Source organism: Chrysemys picta, chromosome 8 (assembly GCF_011386835.1).
Source record: "Chrysemys picta bellii isolate R12L10 chromosome 8, ASM1138683v2, whole genome shotgun sequence".
Lineage (NCBI taxonomy): Eukaryota > Metazoa > Chordata > Testudines > Emydidae > Chrysemys > Chrysemys picta.
In genome coordinates, this window is record NC_088798.1 from 57187961 (window position 1) to 57214866 (window position 26906).

Consider the following 26906-nt stretch of genomic DNA (forward strand, 5'->3'; position numbering starts at 1 on the left):
AGACCCAGAACATAAGGTTTAGGCAAATAACAGGAAAAAAAATGTATAAAAGTATGAGTGCAGATGTTTACACTTTTTTTTTAATTTTAATTAAATTTGTTTAAAGAAATTTAAAGTTAATTCTAAGTGAAAAATGTAGCAAACAAGCAGCTTAAATAAATACAATGAAAACTGAAGTTTATTAAAAGTGAAATAACTTAAGTTTCATTAAAAATGCAGGGAAGGGGAAATGTTTAGGATATCATTTTTATAATGCCGCTAATACTTCTGTACCTTGCAGGATTTTTCTCCCCCTCTTCATAGGTACATTATAAAAAGAGAACTGTATTTTAAAAGCAGGCATGTGATGTCATGCAGCTATAGAATCATAGAAATGTAGGGCTGGAAAGGACCTCAAGTGGTCATCTAGTCCAGCCCCCTGTCCTAAGGCAACACAGATAAGTATTACAGGAACAGTCACTTTCTTTTAACATTGAAGAAGGAAAGTCATTAGAAAAGAAAAACAGCATTATTCCTAAAGAGCCAATTGTATATGTACATGCATGTGGGCACATGCCTGCTTCATTTATGGGCTTCTACCTACAACTTTATCCACTTCTATCATGCTACTTGCTTAAAGAAACAGTATGTCACCTAATTTGAAAAATGAGACCTCCTCATTTCAAATCCATTCTTGATCAACACAGAGGCAGAAATCTCAGAAGAGTTTTACTTTCAGTTTTAAAAGTTAATAGTATACTATTCAGCATAATCTCATGTGTAACTCCAATAGGTATTTTTATTGCTTGACACATCAGGATCAAAGTGCATGAGTCGAAAGTTTTTTGCTTTGTTAAGCATCCTTGATTCTCAGAATAAATTATAGTCATCATGCGGATGCTAATCTTTTCAGGGGTTGTGTGTGTGTGGGGGGGGGGGGTGTTTTTAGTTCATCAGAATATTTTAACATGGGCAAAACATTTTTCCCTAGCCTCACTCTGAGATGCAACTGAACCATATTGGCTGAAATTTTCCAAACAAATTCAGCCCACTACTGAGAACCAGCATGGAATATTTCAGCCCAAACAGCTGATGTTTGACAAAGTTATAAGTAACTGGAATCCGAGGTCTTATAAGATGATGTGTTGGGCAACCTTAATAGGCAGTGACACAAGCCCTGCCTCTAATACATGCAAAAGACCCCCAACATTATGTTAAAAGAACATTAAGATTGCAAAGCCAAGCACTCAGTACTTTGAAAGTGTTAGAATTAAAGGCTGCCCATTCAACATTCTGTTCCCTCCTGCATACGTAGTATGATAGTCTTTAATTACATGATTGTGTACTGTATTTTCCATATGACCCTGCCTCATTCAGTGCATAGCATGGGCTTCAGGGTGTTTGAAATGTTCACACCAACTGACATCTCTATCTTAAAATTTAAAAGATTTTAAAATTATATGCGTCTGTTTTGCCAGAGGAGAAAAAAATCCCTGCCAACAAAGACAAAACAGATATCTCTAGTGGGGAAAAGGAGCACGATCAGTGATTAATTCCCTCCTGACTCCTGAGAAAGGTAGCCCAAGCACCAAAGTGACTATTATTTGTATTACCAAAGTGCTAAACAGCTGTAGCCATAGACCAAGACCTCTTAACTCATATTGTATCCCATATAGTTACCTACTGTTTGCTTAAATCTATTGCTTAATAGTACTTGACTGGCAGATCTCTTCACCTATTCATCACTTTCTGTAACATATTGCCTCAAATTGTCTTTGAACTTAGCATTTTATTTTACTTATTAGCAGTTAATTTAGTTCCTCACTCTTCCCTCGTTCTCCAGACAAATAGGGTGCATTAGAATTTACACTGAATATGAAAGTCACTAATTTAGCTTCTTTATTTTCAGTCATTATAGAAAATTAAGAAGCAAGATCCCCCCCTGCCCCAACTTTGCTTCCACATTATTCCCATATTCTCAAAATGTCAAGACTTTTCTATGTAACAATGGAATTCAATTATAATTCTTGCACAAAATCTTAAATCAAATGATCAAAGAATATAATGCTTCCAGAGTCAGCTTTCATGTAAAAAAACAAATAATCTGAGACAGCATAATACCTGATAAATTAAGGAAATTTAAATTCTCTTGTGAAAATTAAGCTCTTTTCAATTAAATTTGCTAAAATTATTAGCCTTTTAGAGACAAAGTAAATCCTTTACCTGGAAACAGCCATGGCTAACAGAGAAAGGAAGAAACGAGTGCACTCAATTCCAATACAGTTTTGATGAACTGGTAACAGAACTAGGCAGCATTATTGAATATATTGCAGCAGTGCAGCCCAAGTGCTAGAAAGCAGTGGCCGGGAGTGGAGGATTAAACAAAGAAGCACCATCTCATTTTACACTGTGCTGACTATTGCAGCTTTTAACACCCAGGCTGTGGAAAGTTTTCCACTCCATAGTACCCTTGCACACCCCTTCTAAAAATAGAGAGGGGCAACTGGCTATTGTGCCTGAAAGACGACCCAGTAGATTTCCTCCCCCTCCCCCTTTCTTTGACTGACATGCTTCCTTAAAGTCATCCAGGAATTTTGGAAAGGGTTCTCTCCACCTGTTGAACATGGACTGGGTTGTGCAAGCATTCAATTATAAATCCAGCTGCCAAAACCCAACAGTAAAAACAGGGCACAAGACAACTGTGAAATGGTGCAAAACTAGTTGCAGGAAAATACGGTACATACAATGTTTATATTAGAATCTTAAAAGGTGAACTGGAAAATTTATATAAAGAAAATGAAATTTTCCTGTGTATGATCTGGGCTCATAAAACAAAGTAGGAACAGCTGTACTGTAGGGTATTTAGATGTTAGCTCCCTGTTTGTATTGGATATTGCACACACTGATCATCATACAAAATAGAGCTTCCCAGTCATCTATATACCTTGGTACAAAATTTGATTACATGTTTGTGTGTGCATGCACCAAGAGGAGGCTTTCTTTTCTGTATATAGTACACTGCCAATTAACCATGTCCCAGATGGTGTACAACAATGTATAAAAAGCAGTGTATTTACGAATTATAACATTTACCTATATATCTATCTCAACATGTGTGCACATCTGCACTTGTGTACCGAATTGAGAATCTACCCAAGTACCTGCCTGTCAACACACAAAAAGTTAAAGTAAGGATTCCATATTCCTGGATATACACATTTTTATTTTTGGAAAAAATGTGGAAAAAAATCAGCCCTTTTTACTAACCTGCAAAGCAAATTCAAGATTCTTCTGTGCCCATTGTAGCAGCAGAGAACATTACTGACAACTCAGTCAGAGCAGGATGTGAAAGACAAAGTGTATTGATTGGTTGTGCAATGTTTTAGGCACTTGTGATGTCATAAACCGCTGAAGGGGAGAGCTGTATTCTCAAACTCAGGGCTAGCAGATGGGACAAGCAGGAACTGCTGCAGAGCCCCCTGCTGGGAGGATGGGGCCACCACTGCGAGGAGACAGGATCAGGGGGGCAGGATCCATCACTGTCACCATACAGCTCCAGTCATCTGCCCAGAGCGAGAGGAATGGTTTGAACTGTCCCTACTGAGGAAAGGAACTCAGGCAAGGTCCCAGGTCAAGAAGTTCAGGGATGGGTAACTGGAAGTGGTAGCTAACCACCCTGGATGAAATGGTGGAGAGAGCAACAAACAGGGGAGATGGGTTGGAGTCTCTTCTGTTGATGCGCTACCCTGAACAATTTACTATGTATGGCCAGTATTACATGTATTTCACCTTTAGGCACCACACACTGACTTGCCCATGTTTCTGGTTCTCATAATGCTACACTCTTTTCCTTTCCTAGTACTTTTATCTGTAATACTGCACTTTAGACATGGAAAGCCATCGATCTTCAGTTCAGTCATTGGGTATGTTTTCAGTCTATGTTTGAGTTTGCTGTTTCTTACCGTGTATACTGTACTGTTTAGAGGGGTTTTGTTCATCACTATTAAAAACAAATCAATTGCACTGATTATTTGTCTGTAACATAGGTAACTATGTTCCCTCTAAGTTTAGACTATGGTTCCTCTCTTTCAGAGTTTTTGCCCTGATATAACTGACTTGTTTTCCTCCTGACTGACTCCACTGGACCCTGGCTGCTAATAGCCACAGTATTTACACAGCACTTTATGCTACTTTAATTGGTTCAGCTCCCCTTCATTTTCACTTGCAAACACTAAAGATGATGTTCCAACTGCCACCCAGAATCTCCAACCAAAGCTTAAAACACTACTCCAGCATATGCCTGCAGAACACAAAGTAGCACTTCATTTTTTATCAGCCACAGGTGAATTACACCTTTCCTTGCTCCAGCTGCTGCGAGCACACTAACTCATTTCCATGGGTTGGGTTCACTGGTCTGTGACAGCTAGATCCAACTCAGCTTCACCCTCCAGTGAGGAGGCTGCTCTAGAAGCCAAGGTGCTGTGGAGTGGTTGGAAAAGACTTTCAATGGCAGGAGTGACATTGTAATGGAAAGGGAAGCCTGAAGAGGACAATGGTCAGCAGCCACCATGTGAAGGGTGTATACAGCCCTCACTTCACCTGACTGATGAGGTGGTATACAAACAGTCAAATGTGGGCCAGGTTACAGCTTTTCTCTTTTAAATTTATTTCTCCACCCTGAGATAAGTGCTGCAATCTACATCTGGATCTATATTCCATTTTACATACATGTAACATGATGCTGCTTTATCCCAGCTAGCCAAAGAATATCGGATATTCCTTTACATCTTCAGTGAGGAGTAAAAGAGAGGCATGTACTAAACAAAGTCTCATTTTACCTTTTCAGACAGAAAAAAATTGCTCTTCTAAACACTCAGCCCTTCAAAATCAGCTCCCTTCTGAGGGAATTGGGTGGCTCAAGTAATTATTGGTAGAGGAACATGGAGCCTTTCATCTCCAAGTCATAAGCTCAAGCCTGCTCTGTACTGGTTGTGATCATGAGATTATTTCAACAGCTGCTCAGTGGCCTGTTAGGACTAGTATTCCTGGTCCAACACTCTCATTAGTCTCCTAGATGCAGTTTCACAGAGGACAAGGAGACTACGCTACCTAAGGGCGTTTTCTCCAGTGCATGGTTGGGGCACCTTGGAACAGTGTAGAGAAAGCTGCACTTCTGAGGTCTGTGCTGTAACTGTTCTGATATACAATAGAGAACCTCCACCTCCAGGGCTGTCACTGACACTTCACAAGCATCAAATGTACATGAAGTAATAAGAAAAAAGTATAATTGCCGGGTGGAGTGAAGTTTAACGAATTAATGCTTGTAAAGCATGTTGATATCCTCCAGTGACATGCCCTATAAATGCTAAGCATTATTCTGTTTTCTAGCTCTTGGGCCTGTGTGGAAATGCTTAGATAGGTAAGAAATCACCTGTGAATTACTTCCATCATACCAATTACTAAAAAGACTGGAAATGAAGTGCAGCCTGCAAGGTGGCAGAATAGAGACTGCATCATTCTTCCCTCAATCTTGAAAAACCAACTGCAATTACAGGTGCCTTCTACATTAAAAACAGGTAACAAACTTCTTGTTTTCAGCCTGAATGCAAACTGTCTGGGTGAGGTGAAAAGGACAGCTGACAAGGTTAAAAATCTCAGACAAACGTATTTACAACCCAGAATAAGTATGTCCGATTCAGAGTCCCTAGTAAGAAATGATGCAAGAACACCAGATAAGGGGAAGTTCCCAGCTACATTCCCAATCTACAATGTGATGCGGCTTTCTCCCAGCTAGCCAAAGATTATTTTCATGAAGTTTATGCAACAGCGCAGGGAGGGGGGGGGTGTCTCCGTAGACCAGCCTCCACCTCTCCAAACAGCTCTGTCTGGACTTACGTATAATTCAAGGATCTTGGCCAAAGTTGTCAAGTTTAGGTGCCCAAAATCAGGCACCTAAGTCTACATTTAAGTACCTAAATCAAAGTGGACTGATTTTCAGAGGTAACTACAGTTGAAAATACTGGCCGGTAAAAAAAAAAAAAAAAAAAAAAAAAAAGTTGACCACATCTTAAAATTCTATCAGCAGTCTTAGAACAGGTTATAAAACAAATAGGTAAATTTATTTTTAATGGTTACTAAAATAGTTTCTTTAAATTATTTACAAATCATCACTGGTCATTTCCAACCGATAAACTAACATACGATTTTAAAAAAACACTTGTCCAGTGAAGTGTTTGTAACATTTAAATCTCTTTTCTTCATGAGCAGGTCTTACACACATAAAATGGCAGCACTTCCATGTCTCTTTGCTGTATAAATACCTCTACATAAAACAAATTAATGGTCAGTTTCCAGTTCTCAAAGAAGAAGGGCCAAATCCACCACTGGCATAAGTGGTCACAGCTCCAAGTCTATGGAGTTTTCTTGCACCGGTCATTAATCCAGCTCATTTCAGATTGCAAACCAGTGTCTTTTCTGGTAGTCTTAGCATGGGGACTTAGCTGCCCTTTCACCCCCTACAGAGAAGTCCCTTTTAAGGACTTTTATAGCAAGGCAAAGGGAAGATTGAGTAATGGATGTGTTAGAGTGCCATCAATCTGACAGCTATAAGAAAATGTATCTTAAACATGAGCAGTTTCCTTCAAATCCAAGAAAATTGAATGGATCTGGAACAAGAGACACCCAAGGTGAGATACTAGGCAGTAGAGAGGCATGAAAGTATGACAATTCTTCTGTGGGTATAGAAAAACATACATGATTTTTAATTGGTGGTAAATTTTAGGGATTTTTGGCATGAGCCACTCAATAAAATATGTTCAACACATGCATATCAAATCTTTTTTTCTTAAAATTGACATAGGAAGCAGCAGGTTTTATGCAGACACACTGGGGAGTCATTTGGGACAAGGCTTACAACAGTAATAAACAAATCCTCTTGATGTAAAAATACTCTTTTCGAATAAAACCTTTGGACCTAGCGAAAATAATCTGTTCAGACTGTACACATCTTAGGCCTTTCAGAAGGGTGTGGTGAGGCTTTTTTAGCACACACTGGAACAGCATTTAACATTTCCTCCTTGAGATTTGTATGTCTTAAAACTGGATGCAGAACAGAGGATTCCTGGGTGCTCTGGGGAGCAGATGCACTAAGGGGTTATTTTGTTAACTGACGTGTTAACAACATCCGGAGCAATCACTTGCACTTCGTTCATCCCAGCCTCCAAAGCTGGGGGGGAGGAAGGAGGCGAGAGGGGGCACCAGGCTCTTCTAAACAGAACAGAAACAGCTTTGAGAAGTCTCTCCTGAACCAGAACATCTTCTATACAATTCAGCCAGTCTAGGAAACATGCAGAGGCAACTTATACCCAAGGCCATGGTCAGCTGGAGAAAGAAAGCCAATGGCTGGATGCATGTAGCCCCATCTCTACTGCCAATTAATAAAATTAAGCCTCTGAGAATAGAGGGGAATGTTATTCTGGTAGATTGTAAGTAGGTAGAGGAGACAGGAGAGAAGTCTGTAGAATCCGCTAGATCCCATTATCTTGCCATACCCAATGGCAGTACTACCTACTGCTGGAAAAGTTTCAGCAGAGACACACTTGTCTACTGCACACAAGAATAGCTTTACATACAGAGGGATGGCTCTACAATGGGGGCAAGACATTTCTACCTACAGAGCACTAGGCCCAATGAGTTACTGAGGAGGGACCAACCTAACAGCTGTGCTCCATACTTACACTCTCCAATTGTCTAGAGAGAACGCCAATTCTTTTAAATGGAACAACCCTACCAGTCCTTGCTCTGCATAGAGAATATTGTGTGCTGCCTCAGCTCAGCAGTTAAGTTCTGCACTGCCCAGATACCACAACACTGTTTTCCTATCCTCCCATGTCTTATATTTAATCCATCTGTAAGCAGCCCTCCTTAGGAAGAGCATTTTCAGGCCAAACAGGCAGGACCAGGTGAGATATGCGGCTCCACAGTCCACTCAGCTTATCTGTGTCCATGTGATTATAGGAGCTGGGAGTGTCTGAATTGGTGAATTTGGCCCAGAGAAAATCCCGCACTTTCTCCTCAACATCCAGCAGCTTGAGGTTCTTTCCCAGGGACTTCTCATCCAGAAGGACAGTTAGCAGAAGAGTTACATCCTTAAATGCTGCATTTTCATGGTCACAGTACTTGTAGAAGATCAAAGTGGAGCCTGCAGGCAGAGACTCAAATCGATGCACCACAGCTGCTTTTTTACCTTCCTTGAACCCAGAGCTTAGCTTATTATCTACCTCCAGCTTGACGAGGTCGCTATCCAGCGTGGCTTTACCAGCCCCATCAATCTTGATTGTGGCAGCACTCAGGGAGGAGGAATAAGCTTCAGCAATCTGGTTACTTAAGCACTTTAGAGACTTTTCAGCTTCTTGAGCAGCTGTGAGCAGTAAGATGGCAGGCTGCGAGTGGGGATGGGTGGTATTGAGTCGTTTCACAAGGAACATTTCGATTCTTTCCCACAGTCTTGGATCCTGATTTGAATAGACATTCCTAAGTTTCTTCATCTGGGTCTCAAATGCTTGCACAACTTTGATTTCTTCCCTCGGCAAAGTCTTAGAGGATTGATTCTTCCAGACATGCCATACAACAGTAACGGAAGCTACTGCTAATACCAAAATGCACATCCTAAACCATCCTGCACTGGACTGTCCAACAGGCTCTGCACAAAAGAGAATGGGAGGAGAGGGGGGTGGATGTTAAAAATAAGCAAATGCTTTAGTCATGCTCAATGAGGAATCAATTAGTGTGGATGAGTGAACAGTGACATTTGAAAAGACCCATTTTCCTATCCCATAAACAACTGACCACCACAAGATAATGGAGACACCCTGGAGTGAGAAAGAAGGACTTAACTTCCTTGGAGGAAAAACTACAGGGTAATGCAAGACATCGGGTAAATTTTTCAAAAGCACCTAAACAACTTAAACACACAAGTCAGTTTGAAAATGGGACTTAAGCATTTTTGAAAATTTTGCTCACTCACATTCTAACCATTATATCTAATCAAAGAAGAATAAATTATTAAAAACACAGTAAAATGTATCTTAAAGAGGCAGGTCAAACCTGGCCTGATATTTAAGTTTTGTAAGAATAATCTTCTACAAAATCTGAAGGCAACAGAAAGGAAAAAAGTAAAGCCATAGAAACCAATCTCAAAGGCATTTTTAAACAAAATGAACATTCTTCGCCATTGTTTGCAACTCAAACATTACTGCATTGTGCTAGTGCCGAGGTTCTCAAACTAGAGGTCGCACTGTTATTATGTGGGGGTTGCAAGTACATGCCTCCCAGCTAGCTACCAAGTCTGCTGTGAAGTCTGCGCTAGTAAGTCTGCTGTGAAAAGTGATATTAAACATACAAATATCACTTTAAAATAGTATTAAATATAAAAAATGTGGTTTTAATTTATCAGAGGCTTGCTATGTGAAAGGGGTCACCAATACAAAAAGTTTGAGAACCAGTGTGCTAGTGCATAAGAACCCAGAAGTTAAATGGTCTCATCTATTCATTTAGAGAACGCAAAAAGTAAAAGCAGAGGATGAAGAGGACACAGGAAATGCATGGGAAATCACACATTTGAAGATGGATTACAAGTGTTTTTTTTAAATGTTAATTTAACAAAATGATTGAACTATTAACCAGGGTTATTGTTAACGTTAAAAAAGCTTGTATCATGTTTTTAAAAATCTTCTCCTTCTCCCTGAATCCTACAGGGTCTGATTCTACTTCCAATGAAGTCACTAATAAAACTCCCATTGACTTCTTTGTAAGCAGGATCAGACCCATAGCAAGGAGATGCATTTCTTGGATCCTAAATATATCAGAAGACAGGATGACAAAAGTTTTCTGTAGATTACTACAACTGAATTTGAAGCATCGAATTTAAAAAACAACGGAACACAGAACTATCACTATGTGTGCCCCAAATTTAATCTCATATTGATGCCAGAGTTTATTAAAGGAGTAGAGGGCAGACCAGGTGGAAATCAGAGATTAGACAAGAGGCCTCTTGAGTTATCTTTCCCTCAGTGCTGAAAATATGTCTCCTGATAAACTGGATTACTCATAGACTCTAAGGTCAGAAGGGACCATTATGATCATCTAGTCTGACCTCCCGCATGATGCGGGCCACAAAACCTGACCCACCCACTCCTGGAAGAATTCTCTCCCTTGACTTAGCTGTTGAACTCCCAAATCATTATTTAAAGACTTCTAGTCGCTCAGAATCCTCCAGCAAGCGACCCCTACCCCATGCTGCGAAGGAAGGCGAAAAACCTCCAGGGCCTCTGCCAATCTACCCTGGAGGAAAATTCCTTCCCGACCCCAAATATGGCGATCAGCTGATCCCCGAGCATTGCAGGCAAGATTCTCTAGCCAGACCTTCTGTGTAATGTGTAATGCAGGTCTGTTCTAGCAGGACCCACTATATAGCACCAAGTTAAAGACCTTGAATACAAGGATGGGCACAAAAATGGTTAAATGCTATACATACATTAAACAGATCTGCAAGCATAAATCTTACTTTTGGCTGCAGGCTGTGAATGCTTCTTCAGCGTATTGGGTTGAACCTGAGATTCAGCTTCATCTGTTGGAGTGATTGGAGGGAAGGGGAGTTAAGATGACAGAATCCTGATCTATTTATCTAGTTATCAATGGAAGGGGTGAGAAATCATATGAAAACTGATTTTAGCTCTAAACTCAGTCTAGCTTCTGCTTTTTGTAGATGAATTCTACAGTAAAATAGGCAGAAAGATTAAAGGTTAAATGACCTGACCTCATTGAGAACACTGCTTAGCCAGCATTGTTTCACTAACAGAAGTGAGGAAGGGACTATGAACTCAGCAGTCCTAGCTGCTACTGTAACAAATAATCAGTTGGAAAGGATTTCATTTCAGGTTTGCATCAAAGAGTTCAAAGCCAGCCCTGTCCCATCTCCAGAGACAAATACAATGGCATGTTCACAACTGTTTCAGGCCAGCAAACTGATCTCTTTCAACTGGCAGACCAGCTTCAGTTTCCCATCCACACGCCTCCCAGGTCTCTTTTTCAGAAAAGCACAAATAACCAAACATGTTTATGTAGAGCTAACAAACTCCTCATATGCTGAGCCACCAAAAGAAAATAACAATCAATCTATACATAGGTAAATGAGAGGCAGAGTTTTATCCACATACTTGATTTCCTGAATGTCATCGTCTGGTTAAACACTGGTTGTTTTTGTACAACTGTTGGGGGATCTGGAACATAGTAACAGAAGAAACATATGCATAATTTAAAGCAATACCGTTACCATATTAGATTAAAGAAACAGAAGAAAAGTAGTTTTGTCAAGCACAATCTCAGTCCTCAAAGTTACTTCTGCCCACCAATGTGCTGTGTAACACCATCAGAAAACTGGACCAGATAGTGCTTTATAACCCAAAATGCAAGCTTTTATATCAAAGTGAGCCTTGGGAGTATTTATGTAAAAAATACGAGACAGTAAAAGATACTAAAAAATAACTCCTGAAAAGGATAGTGTAAACTGCATTCCATCAACATGTGCACACCATGCAGTTATCTGTTATGGTTTCAGTGAGGGCACATGTAATGTTTACTCACATGGTACAAAACCACCTACATTTATGTCTCCTTGAGTCAAATAAATCCTGTGTAATCACAGCAATTGCCTCAAAGATGAAAGATCTCATATATAGATAGGTATATAGATGCATAGTCACAGATGGAGAGAGAGTGGAGGATGCTAGCAGAAACTGGCACGCAGAATCTGAGCAAGGAAGATGAATGGGTAATAGAAGGGTAGCCCAGAATCCCAGGAGATAACCTAAAACTATTGACCCTTATCAGAGGTTTATGAGAACGAACACTCAGAAGTGAACATATGGGACATGAATGCTATGAATCATGTCTAATACTTCAACACACAGTATTTGTTCAGCTGCAGCCACACATGCCCATCACATTGGGCAGTGTCCTCATTGGTGGCTGCTCATTGTTTGAAATTCAGCATAGGATTACATTCAAATCACAGAAGCAGCACCACAATAAAATGAACAGAGATCATAAATTTAACAGACACTGACCAATTTGGAGACAAATCAATCATGGACATAGTATTTCCAAACTGCTACTCAAAGGGCAGCTTGGCATTTGGGATGCAGGGGGAGATTTAAAACAGTCACTTCTTTCTAATGCAGCCTGTCCCTATCTACACTCTTAGGGTACGTCTTCACTACCCGCCGTATCGGCGAGTAGCAATTGATTTATCCGGGATCGATATATTGCGTCTCGTTAAGACGCGATATATCGATCCCCGAACGCGCTCACCGTCGACTCCGGAACTCCACCAGAGCGAGTGGCGTTAGCGCAGTTGACGGGGGAGCCGCGGCCGTCGATCCCGCGCCGTGTGGACTCCAGGTAATTCGATCCAAGATACTTTGACTTCAGCTACAATATTCGCGTAGCTGAAGTTGCGTATCTTGGATCGATCCCCCCCCTCCCCCCCCCGGTGTAGACCCAGCCCTTAGCTGTCTTTACTTCCTAGTCTTTGAATTCAGTCATTGGAGTTCTAAGCAGAGGATGGAAAGTTATAACTAAAGTGAAATTAATTCTCATGAGAGGCACCACCAGACTAATGCCTTTTGGAACCAAAACCACTTGTTTAATAACAAGGGCAGCCACCTCACCATGCACCTGAAGTCTGAGGGGTCATGCCTAGGGGCAAGGGTGCTAAAGCATATAGACTGTGTAGGTGCTATACACCACCTCCTTGAAACTGAACAAAGGCCAGCACAGCTCTGCTTTTGCATGCACTTCCTCTCTCATCTCCCAAGTCCAGTTCATCTCCATGCTTGGTCAGGTTGGTGCACCTGGCTGCTCCCCTGATCTTCAGGGGAAGCAATCATATAGCAAGTTGATTCAATTTTGACCTGACTGGCTTCATACCATAATCTATTACCAGTCCTCAATCACCAGTCCTCCACCAGGGTATCTATTCATACACTTTAGTATCAGTTGTAGAAACTGCAAATCAATTTATCTTAAATCATGTCTTAAAGGGGCCCTCAACTTTAAAAAACCCACTTCTGTCTAAAAGTCTTTTCATACTGTTACAAGTCACATCTAAGATGCCTATAACTGAGAAAGAGTAGAGGAAAAAATTCTCTTTCATCACTTTATTTGCACTTGGTATAGTCAGTTTCCATTGCCGGAGTCTTTGGGAGCGGTCAGTAACTCAGCTCTTCTAGAAAAAAAAATAAGGCCACTTAATTAAGCAGCTATGGCCCCACTCCTGGAAACACATATGAGTAAAGTTACTCACATGAGTCTCATCAAGCATGTATCTTAAGTGTTTGCAGGACCGGGGCCTATACGTGCACTTAAATTTAGGATTTCTCTTTTGAGCATTTTGGCCTAACACAACAGTATAGTGATAATTTAATTAATAAATAAATAAATCCACAAAAATTGTCAAGGAGCTTTTTTCAACTGACTAGGTTTCAAATTAACAGTACTCCTTTAATAAAAGTAGGAGAACTTCAACTTTATTATATTTAAATTATTTATAGTAGATTTCTCATGTTTAAACAGGATTTAAGCAGACTAGAAAATGAATTTTGGCTACTATGTTGTGTCACATGTTTGTTACTTTTCAGCAAGATGACAACCTCCAGCAAGAGATGGCAAATGTCCATCATCAGAAGCCCAGGACACCACAGACCAGGGCACACCAACTCAAAACGGCACCAGACCCAGCCAGAACAACAGACGCAAAACCTGCAGACATATCTTCACTAATACAATGATCAACACCACCACCACACAAAACACCCTTCAAGATCCATGGGTCCTACTTATCCAGTGCATTAAATGCCTCAACAACTATGTGGTGAAACCAGTAATTAAGCTCTCAAATGAACTCACACAGGAAAAAGACAAAAATACCAGATCACCTGTTGGCAAACACTTTTCACAAAGCGATCACCCTATATCTGACCTATCAGTCCTCATCCTCAAAGGAAATCTGCACAACACTGTCAAAAGATGAGCCTGGGAGCTTAAATTCATAACTTTGCTAGACACTAAAAATCATGGTCTTAATAAAGAGACACTAATGTATGTCTTATTACAACAATCTGTAACCCACTAACCCCCTTTTAGTCCTATGACTTCAGGGGTGTTAATAGCCCACTTCACCTTGAATGGTCCCTTACAATATATCATAAGTAGTTAGCATAAACTATCTGTTCAATCTTTCATTTAGCTGTGACACTCTTAGTACCTTCCCCACAGCTGAAGAAGAGCTCTATGTAGCTTGAAAGCCTCTCTCTCTCTCTCTCTCACCAAGAACTTGGTCCAATAAAAGACGTTACCTCACCCACTTTGTCTCAACTGCATAAATATTTCATACATATCAAACAGTTGTTCTCTCTGCCCACATTTTCAGAATGCTACACTGAACTACAAAACTGTACTGCCATGTATACAGTTCTGTACTGTAATGATATCTTGTTATGTTTTGCTTTGTTCTGGCCCAAAGTTTACAAGTTTAAAAAACTGAACTAATAATCATTGGAGACAAACCCTTTGACAGAAGGGACGATTGCAAAACATCACTTCCATTATCTCTTGGTGGTTGATACACATTAGTCTTCCTAAAATTTTCTTCATCATTTTCAGATTCATTGTCATCACTGTAGCCATCAGCATCCTCTTCGTCTTCCTCCTCTTCCTCCCCATCATCTGCAAAGGCAACAGGTTATATAAAGATTAAGAACTGCTTGCCACACAACTCAAAGGCTATTATATATAGCCACAGCACTACCTGTGTGCATGACATTTTACAGAATAAAAGGAAAGGTCCCTGTCTCAAGAAGTTTATGGCCTACACTAACCATGGGACACCAAAAGTTGAAGGCTACAACAGGAAAAGTTGTAAGATAAACTACTGGATGTACATATCTTGTTTAGTTGCTATTTTGCCAACTTGTGTAACTGTTTGGGCACTACAGTTCTCCCTTGGGTAATGTTAATACTTGGAAGGAGCAAAGTCCAGCAAGATGGTAGGTCAACCAAGAGAATCAAGCTAGGAGAAGGATTTGAAAGAGGGAGGTACCACCATATGGTGCACAGAATCAGAGGGATATTTCAGGCATTCAGTAGGGATGTAGCATGATAGATGGCACAGAGCTGACCGTGGGAGGAAATCAAAAGGGTGACCAAATGCACAGGGCTGACAAAGTATGGGGCACGAACAGAGAAGAGGTCGTGAATGGAAGAGCAGAGCTGTACAGCGCCTCGAAGGCGAAAGGTGACCAATTCAGACTGACTGTAGTCTCTTAAGGCTACAAAAATAAATACAGGTTTGAAGAGGGTTTTTTTTGTTTTTGTTAAAGAAATAGCCCCTTCCTGCCTTGTGTAATACCAGCCTTCTCAGCATTCCTTCATAAAAATATCATTGCCAATTCTGCAGTTCCTGCCATCTAAAACAGTTCTTCTATATTACTCCTTTTCATTTCAAATCTTAGTTGACAAACTTCTCATCTGTATGAGATAATTATTAACTCTCAGTTTCACACCCACCCCCTAGTTATATTTAACTCTAAGTTTGTATTAAAGATTCAATGCAATATTCTTTTGTGAAGTATTACTGAAGTCATGGGCTTTCCAATTCAGGAGCCTCAGTCTAAACAAACCTGAGAGCTCTAAGTGAACAGAGTTGGATAGGAACAACCAGACTGAATCAGACCAGAGGTCCATCTAGTCCATTATCACATTTCTGACAGTGGCCAACACTAGATGCTTCAAAGGTAGGGGTAAGAACCTCACAACTGGCAGATGTGGAGTAATATGACCCCCATGTTCAGTCTCTTCCTGATCTCTAGTAGTTATAGATTGGCTTAAGCCCTGAAGCATAAAGTTTAATATTCCTTCCACAAATACAATTATTTCCCTTTGATAAATGTGGTTTTTTGGTTTGTTTTAAAATCTCAGTCCACAAGTAGGAATCTCAGATTGAAACACAAGGTTGCAAAAAGTCAAGGATCAACACATAGTAGGGGGAAATGGTGCTGGTAGAGGCAAGAAGCCTCTTGATGCTACTACGGCCCATTACTGGGGACCCCCAAGACTACCGATTTCTGCAGTAATATCTACGCTACACTAGACTTTTCTGCAGTTACAGCTCCCCATTACCTCCAAAGGAGGGGGTTAGTTTAGAACTTACATAAAAAGGGGTATAGCAACTATTAGCAAAAGTTTTTTACTCTTACAGTGTGTCACAGTCACCACTGTATTCACAACAAATCCATTAGGCCAGGTATTTTTACATGGCCGATAGCTGCAGAAGCGGTTCATAATCATTTGCTCTCAAACTGTGCTCAAGATCTCAGTTTTGCCTTCCTACATTAAGTTCTTTCAATCTTCACTTCTAAAAATGTACCGGGGCTTCTTCCAAGCCTAAATTTGCAATTAATAGTTAAAAACTCCCCTATATAATGCAAACACTGTGGCTCACGGTGGCCACCAAGGCCAGTTTAGGGAAGACTGCTATCTTATGCCCCAATAGCATGCAAGAAATAGGTACAGCTTTCAAACTTCTCAAAAAACAATACAAGCTCAGACAGGGCTTTACTTCTATTGAATTCTTTGGGGATTCCAGGAGATTTAACTACTAAAAAATTGCTTCTGTTGCAACAGTGTCAGTCAGTGATTCAATAGCCGTCTGTTTGCCTATTTAAAAGGAATTTATATGCTTCACTCTAAATTGTTTGTCTGATAGATTAGGATTTACTCTAGAAAGTGAGCAAGTGGAGACAATTTTTGTAGTATCTTGGGTTCTAAACATCCTGTTTAAATGTAATAGGAATTTCCTATCTACAAAATGAATACATCAGTGCAAAATAAAAGAAGTGAATTAGTTCTACTAATGGACTATCTTTTTGAAGTAATAAAATCTGTGATGTTTACAAAACGAATTGAATGGCTATTTGTAAGGTGATTATTACAGTAGAACCTCAGAGTGACGGACACCTTGGGAATGGAAGTTGTCCATAACTCTGGAATGTTCATAATGCCGAACAAAGCGCAGTTGGGACTTCAGATCCAGCAGCTGAGCTCCCTCCTCAGCACCAGCAGCTTCCTTGCAGGCAGCTTCTTTCCCGGGGTCGGACTGAGTTTGCAAGCTTGTCCCTCTCCCAGCCGTGTGTGTGGTGGTGGTGGTGGTGGGGTTGTGTGTGTGAGTCTGTAAGTAAATAGCATGTCCCCCTCCAGCATCTGGCAGTGGTCTATGTTTGATGCTTTAGAGAAGATACTGCCAAATCCCAATAATGCATTTGGTGAAGTGTAATGCTATACATTGGATGGTCTGGGAGGGATCCCTTCTCAACCCTTTTGTGAGAGTCAATTTATATCTTCAAGTATCAGGGGGTAGCTGTGTTAGTCTGTATCCACAACAACAACGAGCCCGGTGACACCTTAAAGACTAACAGATTTATTTGGGCATAAGCTGGGCACTTGTGAAGAAGTGTTTTTTTACCCACAACAGCTTATGCCCAAATAAATCTGTTAGTCTTTAAGGTCTCACCGGGCTCGTTGTTAATTTATATCTTGAAGCATGAGACCTTATTACTCGTCTCTTAGTTTGCATAGCTACAGATACTATTGGTCATAGCATTTACTCCTATAATCACATGGACACAGACAAGCTGAGTGGACTGTGCTTTATGAGTTTCATGAGGGAAGCGAAATTGCAGATCTCTGCATCTTCCTCTTTCCTGTGACTTTTGTTCCTGTAATAGAGAGCTTATGAAAAAACCCTCCAGTTGACAAATAACTGCTTATTCTGCAGATGATTTCTTTAAGGGTGGGTTTGTGAAACAAAGGTTTGTTTCTTAAAAGGAACTTGACACTGAACCTTGTAAAAAGAAAACAAGCTGTGGTTTACACAGCTGAAAAGGACTGTCTATACCCTTTTGCTATTATTTCAGAGATTTCTGTTTACTTAATTTTATCCCCCACACAGCCCAGTTTCTCCAAGACCACTGTTACCTGAGTTAAAGGAGACTCCCCATTAACCATTAGTGTTATAGGGCCTAAGACATACAGTTGAACTTTTGAAAGTTGCTCTTGGAGTGAATTCCTGTGTTTCTCATACTTCTGTCAGTAGCAAATGATTACAGCCAGGTTAAAACTCTTTGGAACTGCTAAAGTCTGTAAGGGAATTAATAGCTATATTTTTGCTTCAAGTAATAGTAGTGATTTAAAGAACTGTTGTATTGAACAATATAGACATCTGATTTCATATTTGCAGCTTTTATGTGCTGCAGCAGTGTATTTTAATCTTATGTTTCATTATGCTGTTCTTACTGTTTGATAACTGGAGAGTATTTTTAAAGCTGGAAAAATACATTTTAAATTTAGCACAAAAATTGGTGTGAGCTGTTCCTAGAATAAGTATCACTTTCTTTGTTTTCTTTCCTTCCATCTAAAGAGAGACAGCGAGATGATCTGCACGATTCACCTGCATGTATGTTGTGTAAACTATTAGGAGTGCATGAGCGTCTGGATAGCCTAAGAATGTTAAAGATGAATTGACAAGTAGTTAAGGCCCCAAATGTAGGTTTTGCATGAAAGAAAAGCTTTACAAATTAAAGGGCTTGTCTTCACACTCTGTTATGGAAATAAGCTATATGGATGTAAGCAGCTTTATACCCATATAATTGTGTCCACAGTGTGGAGTTGCACCAATCCAAACGATCAGGTTTTTAATTGATACAGGTAAATCAGTACTTAAACTGTGTGTAGACCAGCCCTTAGCATAAAGAAATGTCTTTGTGAAAACTTAAATAATAAACACTTCAGCAAAAACAGTGTTATATTCTTTTGGTGGTGAAATATTTCCCAAGAGTGTTGGACCTCTGGCACCCTCACAAAACCCAGATGTAATTGTGCTATTGCGTGAATCTAAGAAAGTGAAACTGACTAGTCTAGTTTTCTGATCAAGCTGAGTGTGGTGCAAACCAGACTCCGTGCACTTTTTTTTTTTTTAAGTAGGGGTTTCTGAATATGTGAGCAGTCTGTCTTGAGTTCCTTGACTATTTACTTTTACTTTTCTGATAGCATATTGCAACAGTCTTGAAAACCCATCTTCCCTAGATTTGCGGGAAGGTCTTGCACTTGATCCATGACGTTGATGTTCTAAAATCTTGAAAACTGGTAATGGAAAAAGCTGATTATCCCATCTACCAGGGACCAGGGTAGGACTGTTCCTACAGTATATTTTCCAGTACACTGTAGTTCTAGATGCTTTAAGTGATGGGACAGCAGTCTATTAATTACTTATTACAGTAGAACCTCAGATATGAACTAGGGTATAAATCTTGCCTAATTTCACCAGCTAGTAAGGCAAACTGCCTGACTGGGGAGGAAAAAGTTATTGTGTGAGCAGGTAGCATTTTTAACCTGTTCTTAGTACAGCAAACTCTCACCCTGCCTGGACCCTGGCTTTATCAAAAAGGGAAACAAATTCCAGCCTGAGCCTTGACCTCAGACTTGGCTGTTCCTAGGTTCTTCCCTTTGGCCCCAACTGTTCCAGACCCTGGATCCTTCTGCCCAGAGTATCACTCCCACCTCCCTTATAGGAATGGAGGAGTTAACAAGCCACACCTAACACAAGACTGCTGTAATCAGCAGCTTTAGACAGGGCCTATCACCTACCTACATGGTGGATCTTCAGAGCATCCCTCTTTGGGTGACTGATCTTATTTGACACACCCAACGGTAGGTAACACTCCAGCCAATTGAAAACTACCATTTCTAGAGTATGTTCTGATAGCCAAAGCATATAAGACTGTTCTTTAAATTCTTCAGAATCCAGTTTTTAAAACTGGTATAGAGCTGAGCCACTCCTACAGTATCAAAATCCACTACGCAACATGATTATATCTGCAAAATTATTCAGTGTATAAGATACAATATAGAATGTGGTTATCGTAATAACTGTAAAGACAACGAGGCACGAAGCCAAATGACAAATACTTCCAGCACCCAAAACATGCCTTTAGCTCAAAAATCACTTATAAAATGGAGGGTTTTGTTTTTAAAACAATAAGAGCACTGACATTTATAACCTTCTTAATCTTTGTTCATTTACATAAATTTTAAATATATAGCTTAAAAAATATATATATAGCTGACACCTGAGGCCAGGTCTACTCTAAAAAGCTAGGTTGACCAATCTATATCACTCCTGGGTGTGAAAAATTCACACCCCTGAATGATATAGGTAAGATGACCTAACCCTCATTGTAAGCAGCACAAGGTCAACAGAAGAATTCTTCCATCCACCCTGCTACTGCCTCTCGAGGAGGTGGATTAACTACAGCAATGGGAGAACCCGTCCTGTCACTGTAGTAAGTGTCTATGCTTAAACCACTAAGCGTCATTGCTGCAACTGTGTCACATGCTATTTGAAGTTTTTGCACTGGGATACTGTTTTTTAAGTTTCAGTTCTACTCATGGGGGTCTCATAGCAAATGCAGTTCTGAGTAAACTGAAATCCTTTCGAAAGAAAAATCCACCCAATCAGCTTCTAGCGTCATGCAGTTAGACCTCAACCTTACTGTATTGGGGCAGGGGAGGAAATCAGAAGAAGTCATTGTAATAGAACATTGTCAAAGGTCTATACTTGGAACACTCAACATCTCGGCATTTTTCAAGTAGCAGCAAACTCCAGTGGCAACGTTCTGTTCTGCATGTGCTCTCACTCTCTCTCTCTGGCATAACAGTTGTAACAAACAAAACTCACAGAAACAACCCTATAACAGTAAGCAGACCAGAATATTTAAAGGGGAAAAAAAGTCACTTGAACCAACCTGACTCATTCCTTTTGAAATCTCTACTTGCACTGGAGACCGTGTTTTCTGTACGGCAAAACAACACAAGAAAGATTAACAACAGAAAAAAAGGAAGGAAATGCAGCAGTCATGTTCGTGCTGTGGTTATCTGATGCAGTGACTGATACATTTCTCAGGACACTGCAAAGGCTGCACACTCACTTGTAAAACAGACCTAGCTCCCCTCCCAACCGCCAGAGGTTGGCAAATTAAAACTTCATTATGTCCTTCGTATTTTTGTTTTTTAACGAAACACGGGATGTGCCAAATTACACCTAACCATTAGTCCATCAAGCCCGGTAACCTGCATCTGGCAGTGGTCTATGTTTGATGCTTTAGAGAAGATACTGCCAAATCCCAATAATGCATTTGGTGAAGTGTAATGCTATACATTGGATGGTTTGGGAGGGATCCCTTCCCAACCCTTTTGTGAGAGTCAATTTATATCTTCCATTATCAGGGGTAGCTGTGTTAGTCTGTATCCATAACAACAACAAGGAGCCCGGTGGCACCTTAAAGACTAACAGATTTATTTGGGCATATGCTGTCATGGGTAAAAAAACCACTTCTTCACAAGTGGCTTTTTACCCACAACAGCTTATGCCCAAATAAATCTGTTAGTCTTTAAGGTGCCACCGGACTCCTTGTTAATTTATATCTTGAATCATGAGATCTTATTACCCTTCTCTTAGCTTGCATAACTACAGATACTATTGGTCATAGCATTTACTCAGTGCTTTTACAAAATCACACAATGCTATCTGACTCAATTACTATATGTTGCAATATCCCAGCCAACTATTACTGCAACTCATGCACTGTAAAACAATATATGCTTGTATAGCACTTTCCATCTGATGATCTTTACATACATACATTAATCCTCACAAACTCCTGTGAGATAGAAACGTACCATCCCCATTTTTAGAGAAAAAAGCAAAGTGCAGAGAGATTAAGTGACTTGCCCAAAATAATACAGCAAGTCAACAGCAAAGTCAGAAATAGAACTGAGATCCCCTAATTCCCACTCCCTGCTGTGATCACTGAACTATGCTCCTACAAGTCCTGTGTGTGTTTCACTAACATTATATTGCAAGTAGCGAAAACCCCATCCCTTAAGTTTAAAAGTTAATTTACCTGTCTGTCGACTCTTTCTTATACTCGGTCGAACCAAAGGCGATATATCTACTATGCCAAATGCACTTTCACTCCCTAAAACAAGGGAGAGGAATACATTAAAAGTGTAACATTTTGAAAAACTGGGTTCTGATGGGTTTATAGAACAGTTTGACACACTTCCGCTAACCAGAGAAAAAACTCTATAAATATGCTAGTTTCTGATTGGCTGGACTGTTAACTCTTATGAGACTGTTGGGTATGGCAAATAAGATCAGGGAGTCACCAAAGCAGTCACTCCTCCCCCACAAGTACTTTAAACCTCCACTCCATCTCTTCAAGAACATGGTCTTCTCAAGTCCACAACTCCAGTTTGGCAATTTTCCTGAGGTTTGCAGGGTCTGTGCAGGACAAGAAGTGGCTAGTGTATCCAGGATATGGGCAGCAAAGTGGGAGCAGAAGCAAAGGGGATGCGGGGACAGGAACAGGAGCTGAGAGTGGCAGAGACAAGCAAGGGGAATGGGGCAGAAGGGTCTATTACCACTAGAGGACACTTCCCTCTGGAGGCTGGAATTAATCCCAGGATCCTCAAGTCTCAGCATTCTTCTGCCATATAGCAAATAGCTGAAAAACCCACTGACAAAGTGTGTGCCTCATCACCCTCTAATAGCTGGTCTACACAGAAGCTTACAATCTACTACCTCAAGCAGTCACTCATTTAGTTCAAGGGGTACTGGCCAGTGCTCTGGATCTGAAGATCAAAAATTGCACTTGCTTAAGGTGCAGGACAGGCAGAACGCAGTCCGGAATGAGTGACAGCATAAGATTCTATGACAGGGACTGAGACAGGTCATGCTTTGAAGTCATTCATTCACCGCATGCGTCAGACCAAACTTCTCTAAATGAAGCAATGTCTGATCCTGCCCCAAAATCTGCCCCTAGATCAATCCTAAAGAATCAATGATCAGGCTCCATGAAACTTCCCCATATGTCATCGAGGAGCTAAAGAGGAAGTGAAGTTCCTCACCCAACCTTCCCCAAAAACCCTAATCCTAGAGAGGCTAAAGCATCAAAGAGGCCCAGAGATCAATAAAAAAGCAAGATAACAAGTCCTAAAAAAAATTGTTTAGTAATACCATCCTTCTAATCGCCCATCCTTCTAATTCCTAATCATGTGGAATAATTGAACACCAGTGGATTAGGAAACCAATCGTTGATTCAAGAATACTTCACTGTATGAACAACAAATAAATACTGTTTTTTTGTCTAGCAGAATCCTACATACAAATGTTTGATTTTGATGTATCTAAACTATGTGCTGAGACCCAAGGGGCCTCAATATTATAAATATGTTTGTAATATTATATTTTTATTAATCATAAAATAATGAAGACTATACAAAAAAATAACTGAATCAGACTCCTACTAATTTCCTTGCAAAGGGCTTTGGATACCTTTTTCACAGTAACTATCCTGTTAAGGTGTATTTGAAAGAGCACAACAGTGCTTTTACTGTACAATAGCAATTTAAAATCTAGTGGTGCCTACCTTAAGTACTTGAAAGAAGACATGTAATACTGCAGAGTGAAGTCTAGTATTTCTCTGCAGATAGGTAAATTATTGAAACTGGGTATTGTAGATATTTTAAGGAACTAATTTATTATTGGATAGCAATTCATAAGATCCAGGAGGGGAAGACTTCCTCTAATTGGGAAAGGAAGCCCACTGTTACCTTCTGTCAAGTGTGTCTGGCTGTTGTAATTTGTGTTGTCCCTTTGTCTTCTGGTTCTGTATGTGGACACTTTGTCTTCAAAACATTCACAGAAAAAAAGAAAAAAAAACAGGTACTTTAGAAACAAACAGGTAATTTAGTATACACGTATCTATAGAAATAAAAATGTCTGAATCAGTTGGAAATTCAATTTTTATTCAGTTTATAAGAGCACTGAGATTGAATTAGTAAAGTCACGCATATAACCACATAAGAGACGCAAGTTGTGCATAAAAGAATTGTCATCAAATATTGAAATGCACAGGCTTTACTATTCAACTTAAGCCTTCCTGCTTAATTTTAAGAGTGTAAGGATAGGAGAGGAAATAGATCTCAGCAATTAACCATTTAAATTAAATAACTTTTTAAACAGTATTTATATCCCTACCAGAAACTAAACTGGTTCTTAAAAACAAAAACAAAAATAAAAAATGAAGTCTCAACCCCTTATGGTTAGACAGAGAACATTCAAACTGTGAGCTGACTGGAAACAGATGTAATGAAGCCTGACAAAGTCGGCAGACAGCCTGAAACAACTATTCAGAGAAGTGTGAAATACATTAAGGGATGTGAAGAACTTTGCAAGAGAGCAGCTATAAAAGTAGCCCCCTCTCATGCACAAATCTAGAACTATGTAGAAGCCAGAAGTTTTACCGCACTTTAGATTTACTACATGGAGAATGAGGCAGGCCTGCTTACCAATTAACACTGATACAAAGTAAAGCTGAATTCCATGTTTTAAATTTATACTGAAGTAACAGAGCAAAATTTGGTCTCTGGTGCACAGGGAATAAGGTGAGAGTGAACTCACTGTGGAGGATCAAGTCTACAAGTTATTTAGTTAAAAATATTTGAGTATGTTTTAGTTCCATTGAGGAAGTGTTCCATGTCAACAGACATAGCAATTGTATAACACACAACCTGGCTCTTCACTTGTTTCAGTGAGCTATTTAAATATAAATGTCACATACTTTACAAACAGGGTCCAATTCTGCTATCCTTACTCACTAAGATGAATGTTACTGCGTAAGTCATATGGTATTACACACGAGTAAGAGTAGCAAAATTAAGCTTTCACAGTGCAGAGTCCAACCTGCACAATGAACGAGGCAGGAGCCCACAAAAAGTATGCAATCATATAATTAAGTATTGTATTGTAATAAATATTTACAAGGGGGCTGAATTAATGGTGTACAAGTAACTTCAGCTTTGTCATTCCAGTCTTTTGGGGATTCACTTTAAAAAATACCTTCTATACAACTTTAATGTAGCATGTCAACTATTTGATAACTACAATTCATTGGCAGATAGTGTATTTTTAACACTTTCTGGTCCTTTGAAAGAAAACTGATGTTGGATACAAAGTTATGTTGTGGGGAGACAGCTAAGAAGAATGTAGCACACTGCACAACTCAACCGTCTCCATGTAGATTCCCTAAAGATTTTTACCATAAACAAAAACTGGTGGGAAAACGCTCAGCGCAATGTCCAAGCTGAATGTCCTCTGTACCACATCTCTTCTCTCCCTGCCTCAGACAGGCCAGGCCACTGAAGGTTAATAGCAAACTCTACCCTCCTTAAAATGGCAACCCTGCTAGAAACAAAGGATACACATTGACTGTATGAAAGAAAACCTGCAAGCAGGTAAGAGAATGGAATTTAATTGTACCCAAAATAAAGCTATTATTCTGCTTTCAAAAGCCAGTTGGCCCTATCCCGTTTCTTGCAGCACAACTGATTTGCTTAAACCAGATTAGTTTACTGGCCAGATGTCACTGTCACATTAACGATTCCGATGGAGCCAGGTTGCCCCATCTTCCCCACCTGGGTCTGCCCAGCCTTCCTTATCTTGGAAACAGTTTTAAGGGAAGCGTGTAAAGCCCCTCATGCTAGCGAAGGAGACTTTTGCTGCCTGCATTTCATTCACCTGCCCCTCTGAAGCCGTTTAGCTGCAAATGATAGAAGTAAAGTCTGCTGCATTTAAGCTGTCCCCTCCGGACACTGAGCAGGCAAACTCGGGGAGAAGCTGAGACGCGGGGTACGGGAAAAGGAAACCCAACCCAGCCCCAGCGTGCTGCAGCCAAGCGGTGCCTCTCCCCTGGGGAGCCCCGCACGTGGTGGGTCCAGCATGCACGCACACGGGGTGCACCGTGACCCCCACCACGGTGATGATTCCCCCCGATCCCCAGCCTAGATGCTGAGCACGGCAGCTCTCACTGAACCCAATAAGGGCTCAGGACCCTGACACCCTCCCTCCCTCGGGACCCCGCCCCGCCGAGCCCGACCGGCTGCAAGGACCGGTGAGGCAGGGACCAGGGCGCCCTCCCCTCCCGGGCGAGCGGGGCACGGCCTACCCCCCACCCCACGCTGGTATAGGATCATGCCCGCGCCCCTCATTACATCGCTCCCTCCCCCTGGGCATCCCGCAGCGCTCCGAGGCCCCCGCCCGCGTCCCTTCACCGCACCCCAACGTGCCCTGAACCAGAGGATGCAGCAGGGGCGCGACGCGCGCCCGCCCGCACCAACAGCGCGGGTCGGCAACCGCTCCTCAGTCACTCACTTTCCGAAGCCTCGGCGTCCCGCCGCCTGGTCTCCGGCCCCGGCTGCTTGGCCCCGGTTCTCTGCCGTGTCTGCATCTCCACCGCTCCCTGGCGCAGCGATTGCCTGGAGCGCAGATAATAGGCTCCTCTCAGCGCTCGCTCCTTCCCCGCTCTCCCACCTTCGTCCTCGCGGAACGCCTCCTCCGCCAGCAGCGTTTCCATCCGGACACGCCCCTCCGCTGCGCTCCTCCTCGGGCTGAAGGCGCCGCACTGCAGCCCGCTGGTGATAGGCTCTGCTGGTTCGATAATCTCACTTCCTGTCGGCCATGTTGAGGGGCGGAAGTTTATTTGGGGTGACCCGTGCCTCCGGGTGGTCGCCATTTTGAGGGGCGTTTCTCTTGCTGTGCTTTTCCGGAGCGGCCTCCCGCCTCATTGGGAGCAAGTCACGGGACGTGATGCAGCAGCACCCCCACCCAAGGCCGAACGCGCCCGCGTGGCCTGGCTTTCTCGGCCCCTGTTCGCTCCCATCCCAGCTAGGGAGAAACCTGATCCCCGCCATCCCAG

The 26906-nt window shown here is 41.2% G+C and overlaps 1 protein-coding gene across 2 annotated transcripts; it reads right to left on the reverse strand.

The window, feature by feature from the left end:
• Positions 1-6076: 6076 nt before the first annotated feature.
• On the reverse strand, positions 6077-26738 carry LOC101942537 (torsin-1A-interacting protein 1). 2 transcript variants are annotated; one of them, XM_005290764.5, is made up of 8 exons: positions 26363-26738; positions 23764-23838; positions 22053-22127; positions 20895-20942; positions 14605-14763; positions 11196-11258; positions 10544-10606; positions 6077-8680 (listed from the first exon to the last, which is right to left on the reverse strand). In XM_005290764.5, the coding sequence occupies exons 1-8, from the start codon at positions 26721-26723 to the stop codon at positions 7878-7880; spliced, it is 1647 nt and encodes a 548-aa protein (XP_005290821.2). In that variant the 5' UTR covers positions 26724-26738; the 3' UTR covers positions 6077-7877. The 2 variants fall into 2 exon arrangements, with proteins under 2 accessions (XP_005290821.2, XP_042707246.2); XM_042851312.2 differs by lacking the exons at positions 20895-20942; positions 22053-22127.
• Between the last annotated feature and the right edge of the window lie 168 nt (positions 26739-26906).

Excerpts from the sequence above, each read along its gene's own strand:
- LOC101942537 (XM_005290764.5), bottom strand. The coding sequence starts at position 26,723 with ATGGCGACCACCCGGAGGCACGGGTCACCCCAAATAAACTTCCGCCCC. Across the intron at positions 23,839-26,362 it reads GGACGCCGAGGCTTCGGAAA|ACAAAGTGTCCACATACAGA; the intron begins GTGAGTGACTGA and ends AATGTTTTGAAG. Across the intron at positions 11,259-14,604 it reads ATCGTCCCTTCTGTCAAAGG|ATCCCCCAACAGTTGTACAA; the intron begins GTTTGTCTCCAA and ends ACTATGTTCCAG.